The sequence below is a fragment of the Argopecten irradians genome, chromosome 9 (assembly GCF_041381155.1).
Source record: "Argopecten irradians isolate NY chromosome 9, Ai_NY, whole genome shotgun sequence".
NCBI lineage: Eukaryota > Metazoa > Mollusca > Bivalvia > Pectinida > Pectinidae > Argopecten > Argopecten irradians.
Genome location: NC_091142.1, coordinates 39913036 through 39934972, shown reverse-complemented (window position 1 = coordinate 39934972; position 21937 = coordinate 39913036). Strand labels below are relative to the sequence as shown.

General features: G+C 34.1%; 1 protein-coding gene across 1 annotated transcript in view; it reads right to left on the bottom strand.

Moving 5' to 3' along the window:
* Window positions 1-16989, bottom strand: part of LOC138332315 (uncharacterized) — a 34010-nt gene extending 17021 nt beyond the window's left edge. The window contains exons 1-6 of the mRNA XM_069280365.1: window positions 16619-16989; window positions 15802-15914; window positions 6939-7096; window positions 1760-1997; window positions 1063-1541; window positions 365-596 (exon numbers count right to left, since the gene is read on the bottom strand). Coding sequence (XP_069136466.1) covers window positions 365-596; window positions 1063-1541; window positions 1760-1997; window positions 6939-7096; window positions 15802-15829 — 1135 coding nt within the window. The 5' untranslated portion in view covers window positions 15830-15914; window positions 16619-16989. The remainder of the gene's footprint in view (window positions 1-364; window positions 597-1062; window positions 1542-1759; window positions 1998-6938; window positions 7097-15801; window positions 15915-16618) is intronic.
* Window positions 16990-21937: the final 4948 nt, after the last annotated feature.

The following is a 21937-nucleotide window of genomic DNA, read 5'->3' as shown; positions in this document are numbered from 1 at the left end:
ATAAAGATGTTCAATACTATGATTTACAAACTCCTTGGGTAAAAATAATAAGATATTTGTTTTTATATTTGTAACATTTAAGATAATCTATATATTTTCTGATATGAGGTAATCTTATTGTACAACATAATTATATCATATCTAAAATATAAGTTTATAGAATATTGAGTTTACTTGATATTTACACAGAATCACAAAACTTAGTGTTTATGGAGAACCGCAAAACCTGGTTTTTAGGAGAGTCACTTATACTACATATAGTTTTGTTCTGTTAACGGGTAAAAGATGCTTGTCGAGGTAGCAAAAACCCCACTAGATAGAATTCCTATACAAAATGTGAAAAAAGAAAGAAAATAACATTTACCTGGATCATGTAGAGAGAGCTTAATTTGGAAGCCACTCCAGCTGACAACGTTATCAGAAATGAAGACAATGTTGATATCTGTTGCAGATGAACTCAGCCCATTGGACGTGTCTGCTAAATATCCACAAAACGTAGCCAATATTTTATCCTGGTCTTCCTTGATTTCTAATCGATCCCAATGGCAAGATGAATGCTTTTCCACATTGAATGCAACGAATGAAAATTTCACAACCTAAAATTGAAAAAAGAAATACTTTAAAAAAAGATTCCCACTGGATTCATATATCTTAAATCTGCCTCTTTAAAAATGTAAAACAGTTATTAATGCTTTCGTGTGATAAATAGCGGCAATATCAGGTCAATATTTTTATTTTTATTTAGAAGGATTTTTATGAAGTACACTGATCAAGATAAACAAACTAAAATGGTAAATCCCAGGGAAATTATAAGACTTTGATATCGCTTAAAGGTTATGAAAACAACACAGATTTCCTAAAACTAGAGCAAGTGTGTCAAGCAAACATCGATTCCCACTGAAAGTAGTGAGGGCATTATGTAATATTAGTATAAAATCTGAAGAAAGTAAGTAAGATGACGCAATGGTGGTTTGCGACATACCGCGTAGCATCGAGGATTACTGATGAGAAGAGTCAGCACATGCACAATGCAATTTTCAAAAAAGTTAATACTGATATTACCTTTTTGGACGGGTTCAGTATTTGAAGATGACAGTCTCTATTGTAGCCGTAGTTCTGATTCTGGGCGTAACCTGGCGATATTACTAAGGCCTGATGTTCCGCCTGGTATACCGAGATGTCCTGACACATCTCCACTACTGTCGGGTTACTCAGACCGTTACTGCTCTGTCCCATCAGTAAAGTCTGCACGCTCAGGGCGGGAGGCGAAGGTGGTAATGGAGGAACTGTATTTGGTAATGGCGATGACATTAATGGTGGTGACGACGTCGATGATGACGGTGATGATCCCGATGACGTTGTCGATGATGACGTTGATGATCCCGATGACGTTGTCGATGATGACGTTGATGACAGTAATGATGTCAATGATGTTGTCGATGATAATGTACTTGATGGCTTAAGTGATGATGTGGACGATGTGAATGCTGGTTGTGTTTTTGATGATGATTGTCCTAGCGTTACTGTTGAAGGTGATTGATCTGCAAAAAATATTGAATCTTAAACATTCGTAATTGTGATTTGCCTATTCCGAAAATAGTTTTGCAATAATAATGCATGATAATATGAAAGTTAAATAACAAGAAATACATAAGCATTATATTTAAGATTTAAATAATCTGTTCACTGATCGATAAAATATAAACTTCATTTTAGATCATAATTATTTCCATATCTTTCACGGTGACTGAAACGCTACCTTTCTGTCCCTCAGATGTGATCAAGAGTTGGAATCCAGGCGTCGTTACATACTCGTCCGAATGGAATTCAACACAAACATGGGCGGATTGAGACAGATGGTTTCGTATGGTAGTACCGCAGTACCGCTTTATGTCTCCGGCGCTTCCACATGTACCATTGTATATTAAAACATAGTCCCAAATGCATAGCATATGGTACTCGATATTGAAATCCAAAAATGTCAAGTTCAGCTTTTCCTAAAAGAAATTAAAAAAAAATATAAATAAAATTTTCATGATATTGCACCATTATAAGGTATAAACAAAAAAAAACATCAAATAGAGATTGAACAGTGTTTTGATTGCGTTCATACCACCTTTAACGCAATCAAAACACTGTTCAATCTATATATTTACATAAATAAATCCGCTTTTATGTCAAATTTAAAACGGTGATGGTTGCTAAGTTGGATAACTACGGTAGTCAGGATGACCGAAGATATAGTTCCGATTGTTGAATGTTATATAGCTGCAGTTTGGTTTATAATACAACAATGACACTTTTCAATTATTTTCAAAATATGTATATTTTTTCAATTTGATAATATATCGATAATGTTCATTTCGAATAAAAATTGAGATAACCAAGGCGGAACGACTACCCGTATGTATCGTTGTCATGGTAGTGAGGCGGTCCGAAGTGGAGCGAGCCGCCTATTTGATTTTCAACCGAGGAAAGTTACTGTGACATAGCCTATTGATGGAAGGACCGTTGAGCTGCTGTATGTTTGTCATGTAAGAACGCGATTTAGACTAAATATTGTACGGAGGATAGACAAATGTTTGCGTGTGTGTAGGCCTATTTTGAATGCTAAGACGGGGCTATTTAAAACTGATGATACTGTTTCGGAAAGGCTACCTGTAATGGGTTTTTTTCTCCTGGAAACCTGTATATGATCTGTTAACCTATTGTTCGCTTAGACGCTCCCAGAATTTTTCACTGACAATCAGATGTTCTGTATATTTAGGTGAGATGAATGACCGTACACACATACATGTAGGCCTACATCTGATGTAACTATGGGATTCCCCGAACATTCCTGAGGAAAGCCTCCCCGGTTGTAGTCCCGACCAGCGATTCATTTTGTTGTTTAATACCGTTACAATGCTTGATCACATCTTTTGTTTTGATGTCAAATACATATTTAATTGGATCTAATAAAAACTCTTTATTGTTATTTTGAAATCCGTCAACTTATGACGCAAAATCTTATCGAAGCGTGAACTAGAAGTACAAATGTAGTCCGAACATGCACTGCATTTGTATTCATACGTCATTGCGATTACGCTAATTTGAACGCAACTACCCTCCCATTGACTATACATGGGCATATGTAAATATAAGAACCTAAAAGAAACAAACATAAAAAAAACATGTGTGGTATTAATCAAATTTCAATACGCTACGGTCAAAATGTTTACGAATACCTGCCTATCGGAACAAACCAAACTAAATAAGCGTCTGACATTCTCCTAGAACTGTCCCCTGTAATTCTACTCTTCGTCTTCTCATACAGTGTAACACTTTTGCTCTTCATTGATATTTTTTGACTGACTGTACGGTAGTATGAACCCAGTTGACAACGAACATATTTCATGGAGCGCGTTAGCGAGTTATACTACCGTATATGCCGTCAAACTGAAGATTGTTGTCTCGTTTTTTTTTTACAGAATAAAGCTGGAAACCACTGTCGATATGGTTGTTAGGCTAAATAGCCTTTTGTATATGCAAATGTATACACAATCAGGCTTTAAAAAGTCAACGAAGAGAAATATGTAAGTATCAAAAGTATTATGTTTATAGCGATATATTTCAGGAAAAGATATGGGTTTTTTTTTAATTGCTAAACATAAAACTTAATTAGGTTTTGTAATGGACACAACACTGTAGTGTATCTATAATTATAGATAGTATTGTTCTGGTAGATATATATGGTAAAATATTCAAATAGGAGCAAAGCTTGTATGTCTACAATATTGATTTATATATAAATCACCGAGCCAATATTTCAAATTGAAGTAGTACCTTTGAAATCTAGACCGGGAAATTAAATCGCTATGAAAAAAGACAGGAAAACTCCAAATTAAGTCGCCGTGAAACCTAGGCTGTTTACAGTATATCATATTAGACGTAGTACAAGTATGTAAATATTAGTTGTACTGTAGCTAGAATAATAAGGAATACCTGTGACATAGCACAGGTATGTAATTACTTGTCATCAACCACAGATAGGTACTTCTGTGTTATGGGGTTGTTGTGACTTAATTACAATCATAATCCGTACAATGACCCCTGACCCCGGACCTAATGCGGTCTTTCATATGAATGAATTTCATAGGCTTTCATCTTCACCTTAAGTGTGTGTGTGATAGTAGTTAGTCACGGTACGGTGAACCATAAATCATACAACATGTGTTTTTAAAAGGCATGCGTTCCTTTCCGCTAGCTACTATTTGATTTTCAATGAATACAATGTATATATAATAAACAGAGCGTGGTGATCTCGATGTCAGCAGTTTTACGAGTACCTATCTTAGTTTCTGTAAATAAAAAGTTTGTTATTTTAATTTGCTTTGACTTTATGTATTTGAGTACTAACTGACATGACTCTCTGAGAGCTATAATGTCTTCAATGTCTATAAAGGTTATCAATTATTATCGACGGCTTTAGTTTTGTTTTGTTTTTATCAGTAATATTACGAGTAATTATCGTAAGTTTATATGCCTCAATAAAAGTTTGTAACTTCCATATCTTAGAAAACATAATTGAGCATTAAATTTTTGTGAGTCTTTAAGAGTTTTGTATACTGCAATAGCTATATTAGGCATTGCGTGATTATCGCTTTGTTTCTTTGTATTGATATCTTTGAAGCGACACAGAGAGCCACGATGAAATGGAGTGGCTGTAAAGGAAACAATAAATAAACAGAAAAATAAGAAGAAAGGTCTTTGAACAAATGATTATGAAATTTTGCATGTTTAAGATGCTCCACCGCTGACAAATGGCATTTTTTTCGCTTTCAAAAACAGGAGGAGACGATTTAATATTTTTCTTCAGTTACAAAAGTTACTAACTTATTGTCACTATTGGAAAGTTTCAGCTTCTAATTTTACTTCAAGACAAAATATTGAAAATAATTTATTGCATTGCGAAATAATTCCTTAGCACTATGTTCTATATGGAATGAAGTATTGATTGCGCATGCACCAAAAGCAAAACAAATCATTTCCTATTGTTTCTTATGTTAATTAGACATATACGATATATATATATACACGATTAAACACAAATTTTGTTAAATTGATGAATATCGTTTATGGTGTGTCGACGGTGGAGCATCTTCAAATGTATTTTTATTATATGACGTATATATAGTTTCCCATGCACAGTTTACACAGCATTTAGAGGAGTTCTACAACTTCATTGGTTGATTTACTTTACATGCAGCCGACCTACTTTTTAAATTTTGTTTTTAATTTTTTGGGGCGGTCTATGTCGCAGCCAAGCAAGTTTGATGTCAGTAATAGAAATCTGATATCGCGGATGTCCTTCCACTCATTCAAAACAGCCAACTCACAACAATGCACTCTATCTATTTTAAGTTAGTCATTTACAATAAACATGTAAAATCCATACAACTTGTCAGGCTGTCCTATAAATTACACGGAAATAGTGTTCTATTGTGCTCAAACTAGATATATGGCAGATAATTAGCGGTTTTTTGTGTGTAATACATGGATTACGCAACGATCTCTGATTGGATGAGAACGCCATATCACGAGGGATACGGGACGTTGAGTAGAGATTTCTTTATGTTTTCCGGGTAGGGCACATCTCCCATTATAAAGAGTTTCAATAAAGCGCTGCCTTGAATGTATTCTCAGTTGTATAATTGTGTGTGATACTTATCACCTGGATATTGTTACTCCGATCTAACCTGAGATTATTATCAGGTGTCGCTGTATGACGGAGTTAAAACAGGTTGATGACGAGCTAAGACGTACGCCATTTATTATAATTTTTCTCTCCATAAATAGGATTTCCTGGAAATTCTATATATTATAAACGCATTGTTCCCGAGAAGATGGCGATTTCCATGTGTACTGTCATTCAAGAATATTGCGCATGAACGTTTTTACTTTCCAGTTTTTTCTGGCATCGTTGATTGCAGGTGTATGTAAGACAAACAATACTGAAATTGTCTTAAAATTCTACAGTAAGTTATGTAAATCTTTCTTTCTGTATAGTTATCGCAAATTTCATATTTTGGATTTCATAATTAACAAGGACTGTTTGAGAACAACAAAGTGAAGAGTTTTGCTAGGACATTTTGCCCATTGGGTTCCTTGCTTATCAAAACTTAGTATTCCGCCGTTAAATTGACTGACATTGTCGATATCAATAAAAATACAAGCAATCATATATCTATGCATAAATCAATGTCAGTTTTAAAGAAAAACCTACTTATAACACATTGTGTCTCTTAAAATTCTGAAAAATTATAATTGTCCATCCTTTTAATGAGACGAATTAATAATGTGTATATGCTTATCATTTTTAAATGTCATCATTTTGAAAACATTTTATCCTACACCTACGCATGTTTCATAATGGAAAATCATGTGATAAATTCCATAGCAGTTGGTTATCGTTCACCTACAGCGTCTCTGATTGGTCAATCCCTGCCTCTCTTGATACCGATTGGCTTTCATCTACGGAATATTTTTCACGGCGCATTTTCTTTCAAAAAGTATTGTATTCAATATAACAGGTAGTTGTTTATTCAAAGTTATTTAGGCCCAACATTTTATGGCGGAATGATATTATGAAACAGTGTATGGTGGGTGATACGTTTCCCCGAATATAAGCGGGAAATAAAGTTAAAGTAAGGAGATAAACAAGTTCTCCAACGTGTAACTCTTATTTAACCTGCCTCGTTAGTTAATTTTCAAATTTTTAACTCGAGTATGATAAATATGATAAACAACAGTCACATGTTGTGGAACTTCTATATAATAGAGTACAAAATATTTAAGTAGATTATCACGTTCATTTATCTTTCTAAAAAGATATTTGATAAAAGTGTATATCTATTCTTAACGTTGCACTTATGTTGTATATATTATAGATAACTTACATTAGTGGTAGTAGATATATTCCATCTGCAGTGGAGGTCAACTTGGTACCCTCCTTGATTATACCCGGGAGAGAAAATCGAGACAGAACTGCCCTTCTCTACGAAAATCTGGTGTTCACAGCCAAAAACACGGGATACGGTCAGAACGAAAATCAAACCTGAAACAAAAAAAACTTAAAGATACAAAGTCATACAGAATCAGGACTGTATTTTGATTTAATGAACCCTCATCAACGTTTTGATTTAAAGAACCCCCATCAACGTGTAAGGACATCGTGCGTTAGGTTCTGCATATGTAAAAAAAAATCAGGTTTGGGGTAGGACACAATGTGTTTTGGGAGACAGAGTTATATCCATGCTGTGTCTCATGTAGTTGTTATTACTTATAAGGCCATTTTAGGTACAAAATGGAGAAAATGACAGAGAATCACGAAAAAAGCAAGTACACGTATATGTTATTGCACTTTGTATTATTTTCCAAATACATATAGCAATAGTGAAGAGTTCACCTAACTGGCATCTAAATAAGTAGCAAATGATAAAGGGTTTAATGCCACTGGTGTCCACATTACGATGTAAAATAAGAAATGGGGAAAGTTCGTTTGATTGACCTCAAATGATGTAAGATAATCCAAACATTTGCTTCTATTGTGTAAATATATCATTATGTCTTTGGTTAGGTTATACCTTCCAGTGGCATGTACAAAATTAATCCTGACATCAAGAAAGGACAAAATTTACATACAACAGTGCCCCAAATGCCTTACAGTCCTAACACTTATAAACACTTATGCACCTCACATACGATCAATGCCGTCACTAGATAACCTTGATCGTTGACGGGACGATCATTATATACTTTCAGATGCAGTGCGGTATTTCGTGATTTCGTGCAATTGTTTGAAATTACAAACTGCTTTATTAGTTGATATTTGATCATACGTTTTAATGATAAATCGTGACTTCGGATGTGTTTGGATAGTCTGTTTAAACAGTTTAAAACTACTACTGTTGTGTCATAAACATTAAGATGTGGCATAAGCTATAATTACATTACACATGCACGACCCATGCCGACCTCATTATGGAGTTGTAAGAAGTATATTTGACCGTGCGCGACATCAATAACAATTACGTACAGCGTGGGGGATTCCTGAAAATGCTCATTGCTCTCGGGGATAAATAAGACGAATTTGACATATATAACCAGTACCACAACGCCTTTATAAATGAGATAAGTGTCGGATAAAACCAGCAGCAATACATCATGGCATGGCATTGACTCATATATCCAAGTTATTTACACAATTTTTTTTAAGTTTGTTCAAGTATCCAACAAGCCACACTAATAAGGCTATAAAGCTGAATCTTGTAAAACAACTTAACAATTACTTGTCTGAAAATCTTAAAATGCCTGAATCGGATAACGCATCGTAACATGAAATATGCATGTATACATAAGAGATATACAACACTACCATCTTAACTCGTATGATATCGTCGACGATAGTGATACAGATATAGATATGTGTTAACAATGTAGATGAAAGTCCACATACTAGGCCATGCGGTATTGTTGTTTAGTATATTCAGCTGAAGTGTTATAATCTGTAGTTAAGTCCCTGGTATTAGGATTGTGTGGTGATACAGAATTCCCCATAGACATAAGTACTTCAAAGAATGTTTACCAGTTATTTACCTTACGGATGATATAGGTTAGGCTAGCTTAGTTATAGCGAGACTTGATCCCTGTAAAGGGTGCTATAGCCAAATTAGGCTAGTATAGATATAGCAAAGTTTGTCACATCTTAAGGATGAGATAACCAGGTAATACTTCCTTCTTACAGCGGGTCTTGTTCCATCATAAGAATGATATACCCAGGTTAGACCAGTATAGTTATTGCGCGGCTTGTTCCGTATTAAGGATGTTATAACCAGGTTAGTCTGGCCTAGGTATAGCGAGATTTATTCCGTATTAAGGATGTTATAACCAGTTTAGTCTAGCCTAGTTATAGCGAGATTTATTCCGTATTAAGGATGTTATAACCAGGTTAGTCTAGCCTAGTTATAGCGAGATTTATTCCGTATTAAGGATGTTATAACCAGGTTAGTCTAGCCTAGGTACAGCGAGATTTGTTCCGTATTAAGGATGTTATAACCAGGTTAGTCTAGCCTAGGTACAGCGAGATTTGTTCCGTATTAAGGATGTTATAACCAGGTTAGTCTACCCTGTTTATACCCAGGCTTGTTCATTCTCAAGGATGTTATAACCAGGTTAGGCTAGCAGCTATACCGGGGATTGTTCCCTCTTTAGGATGATATAACCAGGTTAGGTAGCACCGTTATAGCTGAGCTTGTTCCCCCTTACGGGTGTTATAACCAGATGATACTAGCCTAGTTATACCGGGCTTCTTCCCTCTTACAGATGTTATATCCAGGTAAGGCTAGCCTTTTTATAGCGAGCCTTGATAAGAAAAAACCAACTTAAGTCACTCACTTATGTAAGTACGTAATGGTTTTTTGACTTAAGCATATTTTTTAATTAAGCTTCTTTCAAGAAATCGGGACCAGACGTTGGGCAACGTTTCAAGATTGAATTAAAATAGACTATTATAGTAAATATAGTGGAAAGTGTGTAAGATGGCAAATTACATGTCCATAAACAAGTAAGTGGAGCTCCACATTGACAGGTTAATGTGTTTACACAGCCTTCCTCTTAACGCATCATACACCAGAACATTGAAATGGACTTAAAATGATATTCTTACCATTATAAAGATCTACTATTAGCTGATCCGGAAAAATAGCTATTAATAATGTACTTTTAATGATATAGGAAGAGAGCAGCACGGTCATTTAAAACCACATACATCTCCAGATGTGAAATATAAAAATAACAATCATTTTTCGATAAGAGCAGAGGTCGTTGTTAGGCCACTCTGACAGCTGATATTGCTTAATTTATATCGCTCAAATGAAGATAAGTATTTTGAAGATTTGAGGATTAATGAATACAAAGAATGCGACCAATCACGATATCCACAGAAAATGTGTTCTGCATTTGGATATCATAAAGTCAACGGCACTTGCAGTATTTATTGTGACGTCATTAGTTTCTGAGCGTTACCTCATACTTTTCAAAGAAAATGACGTTCACAAAAATAGTGACATCAAAATGGATACCTTTTCGCAAGGAAGATAACTCTGTAATATGCAGAGACGTCGATAGTACGACGTAACAAATGTTATTGAGATTTTGACAAGTGCCGCTAATAAAGCAGAATATAAGTATTCTTACGGAAAAGATGAATTATTTTAAAATTGGAGTAAACAGTGAAACGCATTTTATTGATACAATTCTATCATTCGCATTGAACTCAACATTGAATTTGAATTAAATTTTCGTTCCTGTGTCGATGTTTATCCTATTTAAATGTTGGTCAACTGAAAACAGCTCCTGTGGAGATTTCTATCAAAAGTTGTGATTGTAAAACTTCCCGAGCGTTTTCAGATTAATGTTTCTATTATCAAAATGTGAAACAAGTTAAACAAGCAATATTATATATATAATCCAATCCTACGGCTGTGTGAACGTATATATAGCGCTTGTCCAGCGTGTAGTTTATACAGGACAGAACCTAGTGGTCATTTAAGTACAAATACCTCATAAAGAGCCCACTCAGACATCAGCTTTTCTTTAGGTGTAATTCAAATAATTGAAAAAGAAGAAAACCTATTTGGATACATAGCGATCTATCTAATTTATGCTTGACTGATTATCCTTTAAGCTCACATGCTTAACATTATTCCTTCCTCACAATGTACTTCATGCTTTCAAAAAATATCGTCCACTGAGCGAGTATCTGAGGCCAATAAAAATAACTAATATATGGAGAAAAGACCTAGCCCTAAGATCACTAAACAACGATCTTTAATTAGACTTAGCTAATTACGTCATTTTTGATTGGCTTAACCTAAACCTAAGCCTAAGATTGTTTGATGATCCTGGAGCCAGATGTTTCATAGAAGTTATCCTCATTTAGAAAGAAACTCTTCAGACCAGTCTAACAGGAAATACAAAAAACTTTGTTGGTGATTGTACAGGGAGAAATAATCTACGGTCAATGCGCGACACATGAGTTTCGAACTCATAACCAATAGGTGGAATACAAGTGATGACATGTCGGGCATCATGGATCTGTAAAGTCAAGAAAGGACAAATAAGCTGCCTTCTATTGGCTATGAAAGTGTTGTCCGACGGTCGAGACATATTCTCTAACTTCTTAGTTATAGATTACTTATAGTCGAGTATACTAAGGATATAGAGCTAATTTATGATACTTGAAATATGATTTATGAAGTGCTTCTATTTTTTCCTTGTTTCTCTAGAGAACTATTAATGGATTTTTCTCATTAAACATTATAACTTTCACTTGACCCATTAACTTAACGCCTCAGAACACAGTTTCTTCATTAGTTTTATAATGTTTTCTTTAATGATTTCGTTGACCTATTTTCTTGTTGTTGATCAACCTGACAACTGTGGTTATCAGTAAATTCATTTGGAAATGTTTATCTTGCGATCAGAGTAAAGATTTATGACTTAAGATGGATGTGTTTAATAAGATCAACGATGACACATTCTAGGAAGACCAAGCGTACATTTTGTTTCTACTTGAATAGCTGAGAATACCATACATAACAACAGAATAACTTCCAAATTATATTTTTTCAAGATATTAAGCTAACTATTCTTGACAAATGACAAGACGGTGAAAGGCTTGTGACATCACATATATGGTTATGAGAAGATATTCGATAAGAAAAGAAATAAATTATATTTTAATTTGAAAGTCATGCCAGGTCAAGCGGAAAAGACTGACGATTGACATTAGTTTGATTAACTGAATCACTTGCTGCCTGTGAGGTACACAAGCGAATGTTACGTGCTGAAAGATTCTTTTGATAGTACAGTCGTTACAGATGTGAATCTACAGGGAACAACAGTCACGTCAACACATTTTACATACAGTCACGTAACATGTGTCGAACACATAAAACAATAAGATAATGCATATCTTCACTCTATAAATTACATGTACCAACTTCATTTGCTTGCTAAGAATTTTTTTTTTTTGAGTAGAAATTATCCTTTTAATTATAATGCAACGTCCATTTAATTACACGATGAACATAAATCCCTTTTTCCTGAGTTCGATACCAAACACGTAATGCCATGTTTTTGTAATAGAGTGAAACATACCATATTTCTTTCAAGTCTAACCGGAAGTAACAGAAGAAGACTAATATAGGCAATATGCCTGTTGTCTTATTCTTTTGACAATATAATGTATATAGATATTCTGTATTTATGTATAATTGTATTGTTAATAAAATATTTCTGAAATGAAATAATGCATCATTCTGTTTCGCATATAGTTTGAAATGAAAAAACCTGTTTATTTATATACATGTATAATTATTTACTGTCATAGCCAACCTTGAAAATAATAGTTGCAAAGCAAAATAAATTGACATATGGTGATTGTCTCTGTATTTTCATTTTTTTCTATCTGATCATTTATTATTTATACTATTTCATTTTTGTCGAGTCAGCTATTTTTTCAAAACTTACCAAGTACAATACTAATTATATCATGTTTAATCATTGAAAATTACCAATGAAAGTGAACGAAATACCTTTTACAATTCTTTGTCATTAGACTACAATGTTGGGTAAAGTTTTAATCTAAGGTTGAACAACAGATATGAATGGTGATAAAGATACTTAATTCTCACTGAACGTTTGTCAATAATCCATCGCATGTATTTTTCATTTACGAATATATATTCCATTGTTGAATGGTTTTAACAGAATAGGTTTTTCGACATTTTACGTAGTGAGGACATGATCTTTGGCATTTCACGTTATTACGGCCTAACGGATACACAACGAAATGTGAGAGAATTAGGCTTGGGTGTGAACACAATTACATTAGGCACGATCTACGAACATTGTGATGGACAGACATTTGTAATTCTACTACTCATACAGTAAACTTTAGAAGTTGTACTAAACATATACTGAGAGCTAGTAAATGTCAGAGGAGCACGATCTAGTCTTTTAAACCATGCACCCAGCCTTTGGTAGACAAACCCACAACTAAAGGAGAAATTCAATCTAGATTACAGAAACAAATTAAACCTGTTTTAAAAGTGAAAATTGCGTCTGTAATAGTCCGAACGACCGATTTATATTTCTACATAATAGGGAGGGCGATTTACACGATGCACTTGTGACGGGGTCATCACATAAATATAGGGATAGTGGTCCTATAAACCTATCGTATAGCATGCTGAGATTGTATTTACTCTGTATAACAGATGACCTTCTGAACCTGATGACAAGGATACACACACATGAGGACTAAAATATGCTTTTTCTTGTTTTAAAAAACGTGATGATAAGTAACCATATGACTTTGCTGTCTTTCTTTGTCCATATGCGATTTTGTTGTTTAGCTTTATTTTGCATTGTGAAGATCACCAATTGACAAGAAGACCTTAATTACTAGTCTGATAATTAAAGTTTCCACACCGACGCCAAATAGTGATTTTACACATTAAAATCAAGGAAATGCATGCTTGATTTTCGATACCTACATATTTGGCACATTTACCATCCATGAAAAGTCTGATTTTCTTATCTAACTTTAAAACCAAAAAGATACATAAAATCAATTGCATCCCGAAGAAATTAATTTGCATTCTGCTTTAATGTTTTACATACGCAAAAATCAAAATAATTCATATCTTTTGTATATAGGTATTTAAAATAGACCTCGGTTAATGCACATTATCGTCTTAATGTAAGTAATTAATTCCATGTGTCAGCCGATGGTGCATCATCTTTAATGTTCAATAATGCAATGTTGCTACCTTAACATCAGTCAGTGCACAATGCTATAGTTTGCTTCAATTTTCAGTTTTATATAAACGATATTTTTTAATAATTATAAAGTTTTCTTGACTAACAAATATCAGTTCTCTACTACTAATGCAGGTGCACGTATAACAACACCTCGAACAATTAGGAGACTAAATGAGTTTGACGACGTATTCATATGAACGAGATTTCTAATAACGTACTTAGGTTTTGTTGAAAATGAATCATCACCGCCACACGGTCAATAGACTGAAAATATTATATGGGTCTCAAATCTTAACACTTATTTAAAACCGGTCATCACCTTTTATATAACTAGGTATAGACACCCTTTCATAGTGTGGCATTGTCACATAAAGGAGAGTGGTCAGTGTCTGGTCAATAGAAGTATGTACTTTTCCCGTGATTGTAGTACAACAGTAAATGGGCTACATATATCGGATAAGTTTTCAATCGATAAAAATCAAACAATTCTGTCGTCAATTTTCTTTTACAAACTAAATAATGCAAGATAGATAAACTATATGCTTACTATGATCTTGGATTTATACTATTCTAAGTGTAAATAAACTAGTTCAAGTTTTATTTAAATAATACTTCAAGTACTATGACAAGTTCATGACCTCAATTGCCAAACATACAACTAGATGTTTATTATGTTGGATCCAGGAAGCTGGAGTACTAAAGACTACGACATTATCATTACAAGTATTACAATGCGATAGATAACAGAAAATATCAAATATCGTTTATATGTTTTAAATTATATCATATCTTGCATTTTTTATTATCACACTATTTGAATTTGTTTAAGGAAAACGTGAAAAAGTAATGGTATATTTATAAAAAAAATATCAACTTAATCATTTTAACGAAATTACAATTAATTATTGAAAACACAAAAAAAACTATGATTCAGAAAAAAATACAATAAATTAAGAGACGTTATATGAAAGGGTTATACATTATGAATACTAAGCATTGTGTGATTTATTAAAAAAACTAGTTTTTCTTTATCTTTGATTAATTATGAAATAAAATTTAATTCTGAATACAAAAAAATAAGTAAGACGAATTATATTAAAGGGTTATACGTAAAGAAAGCGAGAGTTTTGGGAGTAATTACAGACAACTAATACAATATTTGTTCTCTTTATCGTTGATAGAAAGCCTTACGCCACTTGATAATAGAAAGCCTTACGACACTTGATAATAGAAAGCCTTACGCCACTTGATAATAGAAAGCCTTACGCCACTTGATAATAGAACGCCTTACGCCACTTGATAATAGAAAGCCTTACGCCACTTGATAATAGAAAGCCTTACGCCACTTGATAACAGAAAGCTTTACGCCACTTGATAATAGAAAGCCTTACGCCACTTGATAATAGAAAGCCTTACGCCACTTGATAATAGAAAGCCTTACGCCACTTGATAACAGAAAGCCTTACGCCACTTGATAATAGAAAGCTTTACGCCACTTGATAATAGAAAGCCTTACGCCACTTGATAATAGAAAGCCTTACGTCACTTGATAATAGAAAGCCTTACGCCCATGATAATAGAAAGCCTTACGCCACTTGATAACAGAAAGCTTTACGCCACTTGATAATAGAAAGCTTTACGCCACTTGATAACAGAAAGCTTTACGCCTCTTGATAATAGAAAGCCTTACGCCACTTGATAACAGAAAGCTTTACGCCACTTGATAACAGAAAGCCTGACGCCACTTGATAATAGAAAGCCTGACGCCACTTGATAATAGAAAGCCTTACGCCACTTGATACCGGCGATTACATAAGTTTATGGCACCCATTATCACGTAATGTTGACTAACTGTGTTTTTCCTACTTAGTACGGTGGTATATGGATTCAGTGTTAAGGATAATCCGTCTGTTAGCCTTTAGTTGTACTGACCTGACACGATGAGATTCCAGTATAACATCTTCCCTGTATCCAATCAACAGGCTGCCGAATATAGACCTCATCCCAGATATATTTTGTCGTCCCTATCCATAGCTCCGAAAATTCTGAAATTTTAGACTTTTATCAACTGTGATGCAAAAACTTTTATAATGACTGCACGGCTATCAATGTATTGACTATTGTTAAAATTGCCTTATATACATATGTATAAATCTGACATTTGTATCAGATCTGCAATAAAAAATCTAAATTCCGTCCATTAAACCTAGAGTAAAGGTGTTATTACGAACCATTCGATAGTTTAACATAACAAACTTTGAAAATTTTGCTACAATTCATTCAATTACGTAGATCTGAATACTTTCTATTCACAACAGATGTGAAAAGTTTACTCTTTGTATGAGCTTCTACCAACACGATTAGACCTTTTCACCACTTCGCCATTGTCCACTGTGGTTGACAGTTTCCCCATGGTCATTTGTAAAGCTCATCAAGTAACTGAATAGTTTATATAAACGTCCAATGTATTTAGAGCATGGCTCATTTGTAAAACAAAATAAATGTTTCACTCAACATAAAAATATATATGTACTTATTAGTAATGTATCATTTTGACAAATATATCTAGTTACGCCGAAAAAAACCACCGCATATGTTTATTTCTGCAAGGTGTGATTACCAAGCAAAATTTAATGTAGAGATTTCAACTATAAATTGAATTTATTTATCCTGTTTTTGTCAAATGTCACATGCGTACAAGTTATTTGATATCTATAAAGCACGTGTAAATATATGCATGTTATCTCACCTGTCAATAGCCGCTCACTGCTGGTGCAGATGTCGTATTACACCATCGGGACAAGTGAAAACACAAGACGCACGAGGTTGCACTACAGGAATCAGAGGTATGTTGCCACTTCGGGAGAATATGCTGTTTTAAACAATTATCTGCAAATCCAGGCAGAAATATCACCACCCACAAACATATGTGTGACCCAGTATATAAGTTTTAATAAGGTGCCGGCTATATAGTAGGTAACACTTCAGTGAGTATGACAGAACAGCGTATTAATATTCACTAGGCGTAACAGACCTGTATATATATACAACGTCATAGTGAAAATGCTGTACCCAATGTACCGACCAGCCGGCTGGCTAGTCCCTTACCTGTTAAACAGGTACCGGGTGTAGTATTTGGTAATATAATTAAGCGAAACTGTAGTTTTGTATAATCTTAGTATTGTAGAATTACCAGACAATCTGTTTGCACCTTTTAAAGGTGCAACACAAAAATTTGTTCCCGTTAACAAAATTTAGTTTTTACTCAATCAACATCATTGAAAATTTTGGTTTTTAAAATTTTAGAGTTTCTTATTTTATTTCAGAATAAATATCCATTTAATATAATAATAAAAAATTTAAAATAATATTTTTGCTTTCCGAAAACATACATGATATTATATCCTATATGACTGTGCCGACAAGTAAAGCAAACTAAAGTATTTAATATGTGTTTTAGACACATACAGACATATATACACGATAAGCCATCCATTTTTGTCCAAATGATAATTATTGTGTATGCCCTGTTGGTAGCGGAGCATACACTACCTATCGTTTTGTTTCCATTACATTTGTAGTACTGGTAAGTTATCTATATTTGTCCAAAACGATCAAGTAAAAATATTAAAGGTGGATGTTTTTTTATCTGGTACCTAACAATCCTACACTATTCCCGTTATATTACAATAGGAAGGATTTGTGATGTGGCTTACCAGCTTGGGCAAACAGAAATGTCCTTAAGCTCGGTTTTAAACTTCGCTCGCACATGGTCTTTCCGTATAATAATTTGAATTCACATAATGATGAATGCTGTTCCACATTGGTATGATGCTACAGTCTACAGAGAAATACTCGTTAATCTTTTCTCCTTTCTAGCAGTCTATCTTTAAGGCCGTATATCCAATGCGAGTTTTTTACATTAACACTTAACAAACCTAGGTATGCCTTTGCTACAATTGTACGGTTTAGATTACCGATTTTTTGCTAAGATTTTATCACCTGTTATGACCTACTTATAGTTTAAAGTCGGTACTAAGGACAACTTAAGATACGTTTGATGACTGAACCGAATCGCGAATCACTGCACATAAATAGACTCCTTTCTGTAAGAGCTATTGTAATACCTAATTAATAGCATTGATGACCTACATAGTAATTCAGATGGTTAGATTGTAGCAATACGCAACAAAAGGTTTTCAGAGAAATCAGAAAGTACATTGGATATGCTGGCGTCACACTGTCCCCAAGTTGACATAGGATGGACACACGAAAAATAAAATTTCCAAATTCGGCGCTGATCGTGAGTACATCGAACCATTCGATCGCCGAGGAACGTTCTCATGCTTCGGCAGTAACTTCGTGAGTGACCCTAAAATCTTTGGCATGCCAAAAAATTGCCCGAACACCATACGAAGGTTCATTTTCGTGTTGAATTCATCTTGCCCTTCGTAAGGCAATCGCGAGATCTTGGCAATTCGTGTCTTCTTCATCTTACCATCGTGTGAGCATCGGCGACAATAGGCACATTTATGATCACGAATTGCTGACCTACATAGTTATTCAGATTGTTAGATTGTATCGATACGCGACGCAAAAGGTTTTCAGAGAAATCAGGAAGAACATTATCTCAGTGTTATCCCATTATGATGATTTGAAGGCAGGGGATATGTGATGAACAGCATAATATTTCATCTTTACATATGTTTTAAAAGTTAGCTCCCTCGCGGATGGGTACCATTGTGACGCCATTAGTTTCTGAGCGAAACTCACGTCGTTTTCTCTGAAAAGTATGACGTTATGCTGGCAATCACAATAATACATGTATTTACCCGCAAGGGCATATAACTCTGTAATATACAAATGCAGAATATCAATTTGGCAATAATTACCAAAGTTATGCTGAGAATTAGATAATAATAGGTGTATTAACGTCATTTTTTAAACATAAACAAAAAAAGAAGGGAGCATCTTATTTCAATAATTTGAGCATGCGTTTTGAATAAAAATATTATCATCCCTGATAAGAACAAAACGGCGGGAAAATGTAACACGATCATGGCCTACATATATATTTCCTTACAGGAATGTAAGAAAACAAAGGAATCATAAAACCAACAGGATGTGCGACAATGTTTCCAAGGAAACCCGGACAAACAAAAGACAAAAAAAATATTTTTACATTTATAACTACACATTTTAAAATCTATATTACTGGAAACTGTAAACCAGCTCGTTTTCGCGTGCGATTCAATTTTGCGTTTTTCGAGGATCGCCAAGAACAGGCTTCGACCACATGTACAAAGAGCATTTAACTTTGAATCACGAAGATAAACTGTCTTTAGGTATGAAAATGCGAAATTGTGTCATCGCGAAATGAAGTTGGATTACAGTAGAATGACGGCATGTAAAAATCTACAAAGAGTATACAAACAGTCGCATATACATAGAGAATACATGGTTAGTATCTTACAATACAAGGTTTAGTTTGGTGTGAGACTTAGGAAAGCCGAGATGACGATGCTTTATCCGTATTGACGAATGAAGCACTGGCAGTAGTTATCCGCCAGTATGTGCGGAAGTTGCAGGATAAAAATTTAAAAAAAAATGAAAATATTTGTACAATTTATGCAGAAAACAACAAATAGCTAATCAGAACAGCAAGTGGGTGTAGTCATAAGATATAAATTAAAAGCTCTTACAGAAAATCTGAAAATATTTGTAGGACACTTTCTTTAGTGCAGGATTAGGGCCAACAAACTCCCAATTCACCGATTTTTACATATAATTGATGATTTATGATCAATTAACTCTCTCGGTTCGCTGTCCTGTCTAAGTGACTCATTGATGCAAGGCAGAATGTGTTGTAGGGAAGTAATACGCCTGACTTACAACAACAATGTCCACAAGCTTGACGACCTCTTTTGTTCATACAAACTGACATCATGAAAAGAAATTCTGATTACGCCCACCAAGCAATATATACATAATTACTGTGCTTAAACGGGTACCTGTTCCACATTTTTTTCTATTAAAATATTGGAAACTAGCCTGCAATTGCAAAAAAAGGGAAAAGTTTGTCAAATAGTCAAAATTTTAACATATTTTATCAACAAAATCATAAAGCATAAGCAAATATCAACCTCAATGTTTAAAAATACAAAATAATAATAAAAAAATCCCATTATTTCTTTAGTAGATCACATTATTTTTAGATTACCGGTATACAACAGAGTCAATAGATGTCAAGAGAATGCATCCATATGTTTTTAAATGTCACTTTTAGATCAGCAAAAACCACCAGAGAGTTAGATTACAATACATTAGTATTCTAAACAATGCATTACCAATTAACACTACAGTATCAACGATATCGCATCTCGACGTCATTAAGATAAAAAAAAACGTCACAGCGGCATCAGACTATAAGTATATAGGCCTTATAATGTCCAAAACAATGCCTGGATTCAGTTGTTCAAAAGATAATTAGGCTCAGCACAGTTAAAGAAATGATGTGTAAATCAGAAAAATCAGGAAATAATAATATCTTGAAAGAACAAACTTGACAAAACATTATAGAATTATAAATTATTCCATTCTTCACATACATGCTCATTTTAAGATTTTAATCACAGGTTATGCAGCAAATAAGAAATAGAAATTTCACTAATTAATTGATGAAGTTTAGAATCGTTTAATAACCGGGCCCCGGGCCCAGAATGTTCAAAACATTTAGCAGTCAAAATTGCATGTTTCATGACAAATTACGTCACGTGCGGTACCTTAAAAGCATCATATTTAACACTTCGAAAAATAACACCATATTGTCGACAAATTTAGCCATAGTGTCTACAAATAACGAAGCAGCATCAGAACAGCGATCTTCATATTTCACTATATTAATGTAAAATAATACCGTAAAGCGTGTTATTTTTGCGAACTACAAATTTGGTTTACATTTCTCCTCCTTGAAAGTGTATCAATATCATGTATTACCGGTAGACTTCCTGGCTTTTATTTATTCTACCAATAGGAAGTCGACAAATAAAATTGCAAATTTTTAGGGTCGACAACTGCTTTAGACTTTCCGTGAGGTTTAGAATTAAGCGTCGTTAGTTAGTGTGTATAAATCCATATTAATCTATTATCTCAAATCTACGTCCCAAGCTGGAGATACCCAATTGAACTCGATGGAAGGCCTCGGTCAACTGTCTATGACTGAATAGAGATTTATTATTACAACCACAATTTTCGCTATGAGCTAGGATTACCTGCCTTCGTTGTATTGTTGGTCGATGTGTGAAGTGACGATTAAGATGACGACTAGTTTAAGAGCCGGCTTGAGTTGTCTGGATAATAATATCACAATAGGTCTACAATATAAAAACTATCACGTGGACTCTACATGTGCTGTCTGCAAAATGGGCTCAGGAACTAGGACAGTATACCACATTCAAATTAAACTATTGAAATTATCCACTACAATGCTTGGAGGCCCTAACAAATGGGATGCTTTTTTTTAAATTCATTACCCACATTCTTTCGTGCGCGTTTTTTGCAATGTCAATTCGTAAATGACAATCTCCGCCACCAATACCTAGCTTGCATATATTGGAAGGTGTTTAGAAAATTTAATCTCTCCGGGCCCGTGTTCAAATGGGAATCACTAAATATAGTATCCGCGAAAGAGCGAAAGAAAGTTTACTTACTGTAATGCTATTTCTCTGTCGCGTAACCTTTAACATCACTAAGGAGCAACAATGTTTAATGATTTTGAAAGCTGGTATGCAACTTGTACTTAAAATCTAGATTATCACTTCTAAAAACGGAAAGTCGTAAACCTCGCTTTTGTAAATTAATCTCGCCGATAAATGATTTACTTTATGGTGAAAATTGGCAAACACTTAAGGATGCACACTTCTGAGGTTTCAGTCCCGTTGAAGTCTCGTTTCGACATAGATCAAAGATGCAATGAGATTTTCAAAAATTTATCAATATCTTTAGTTGTCATTTGCAAGTTTTATAAAAATATTACATTATTATTTTTAGTAGATTTTTTATACGGAGA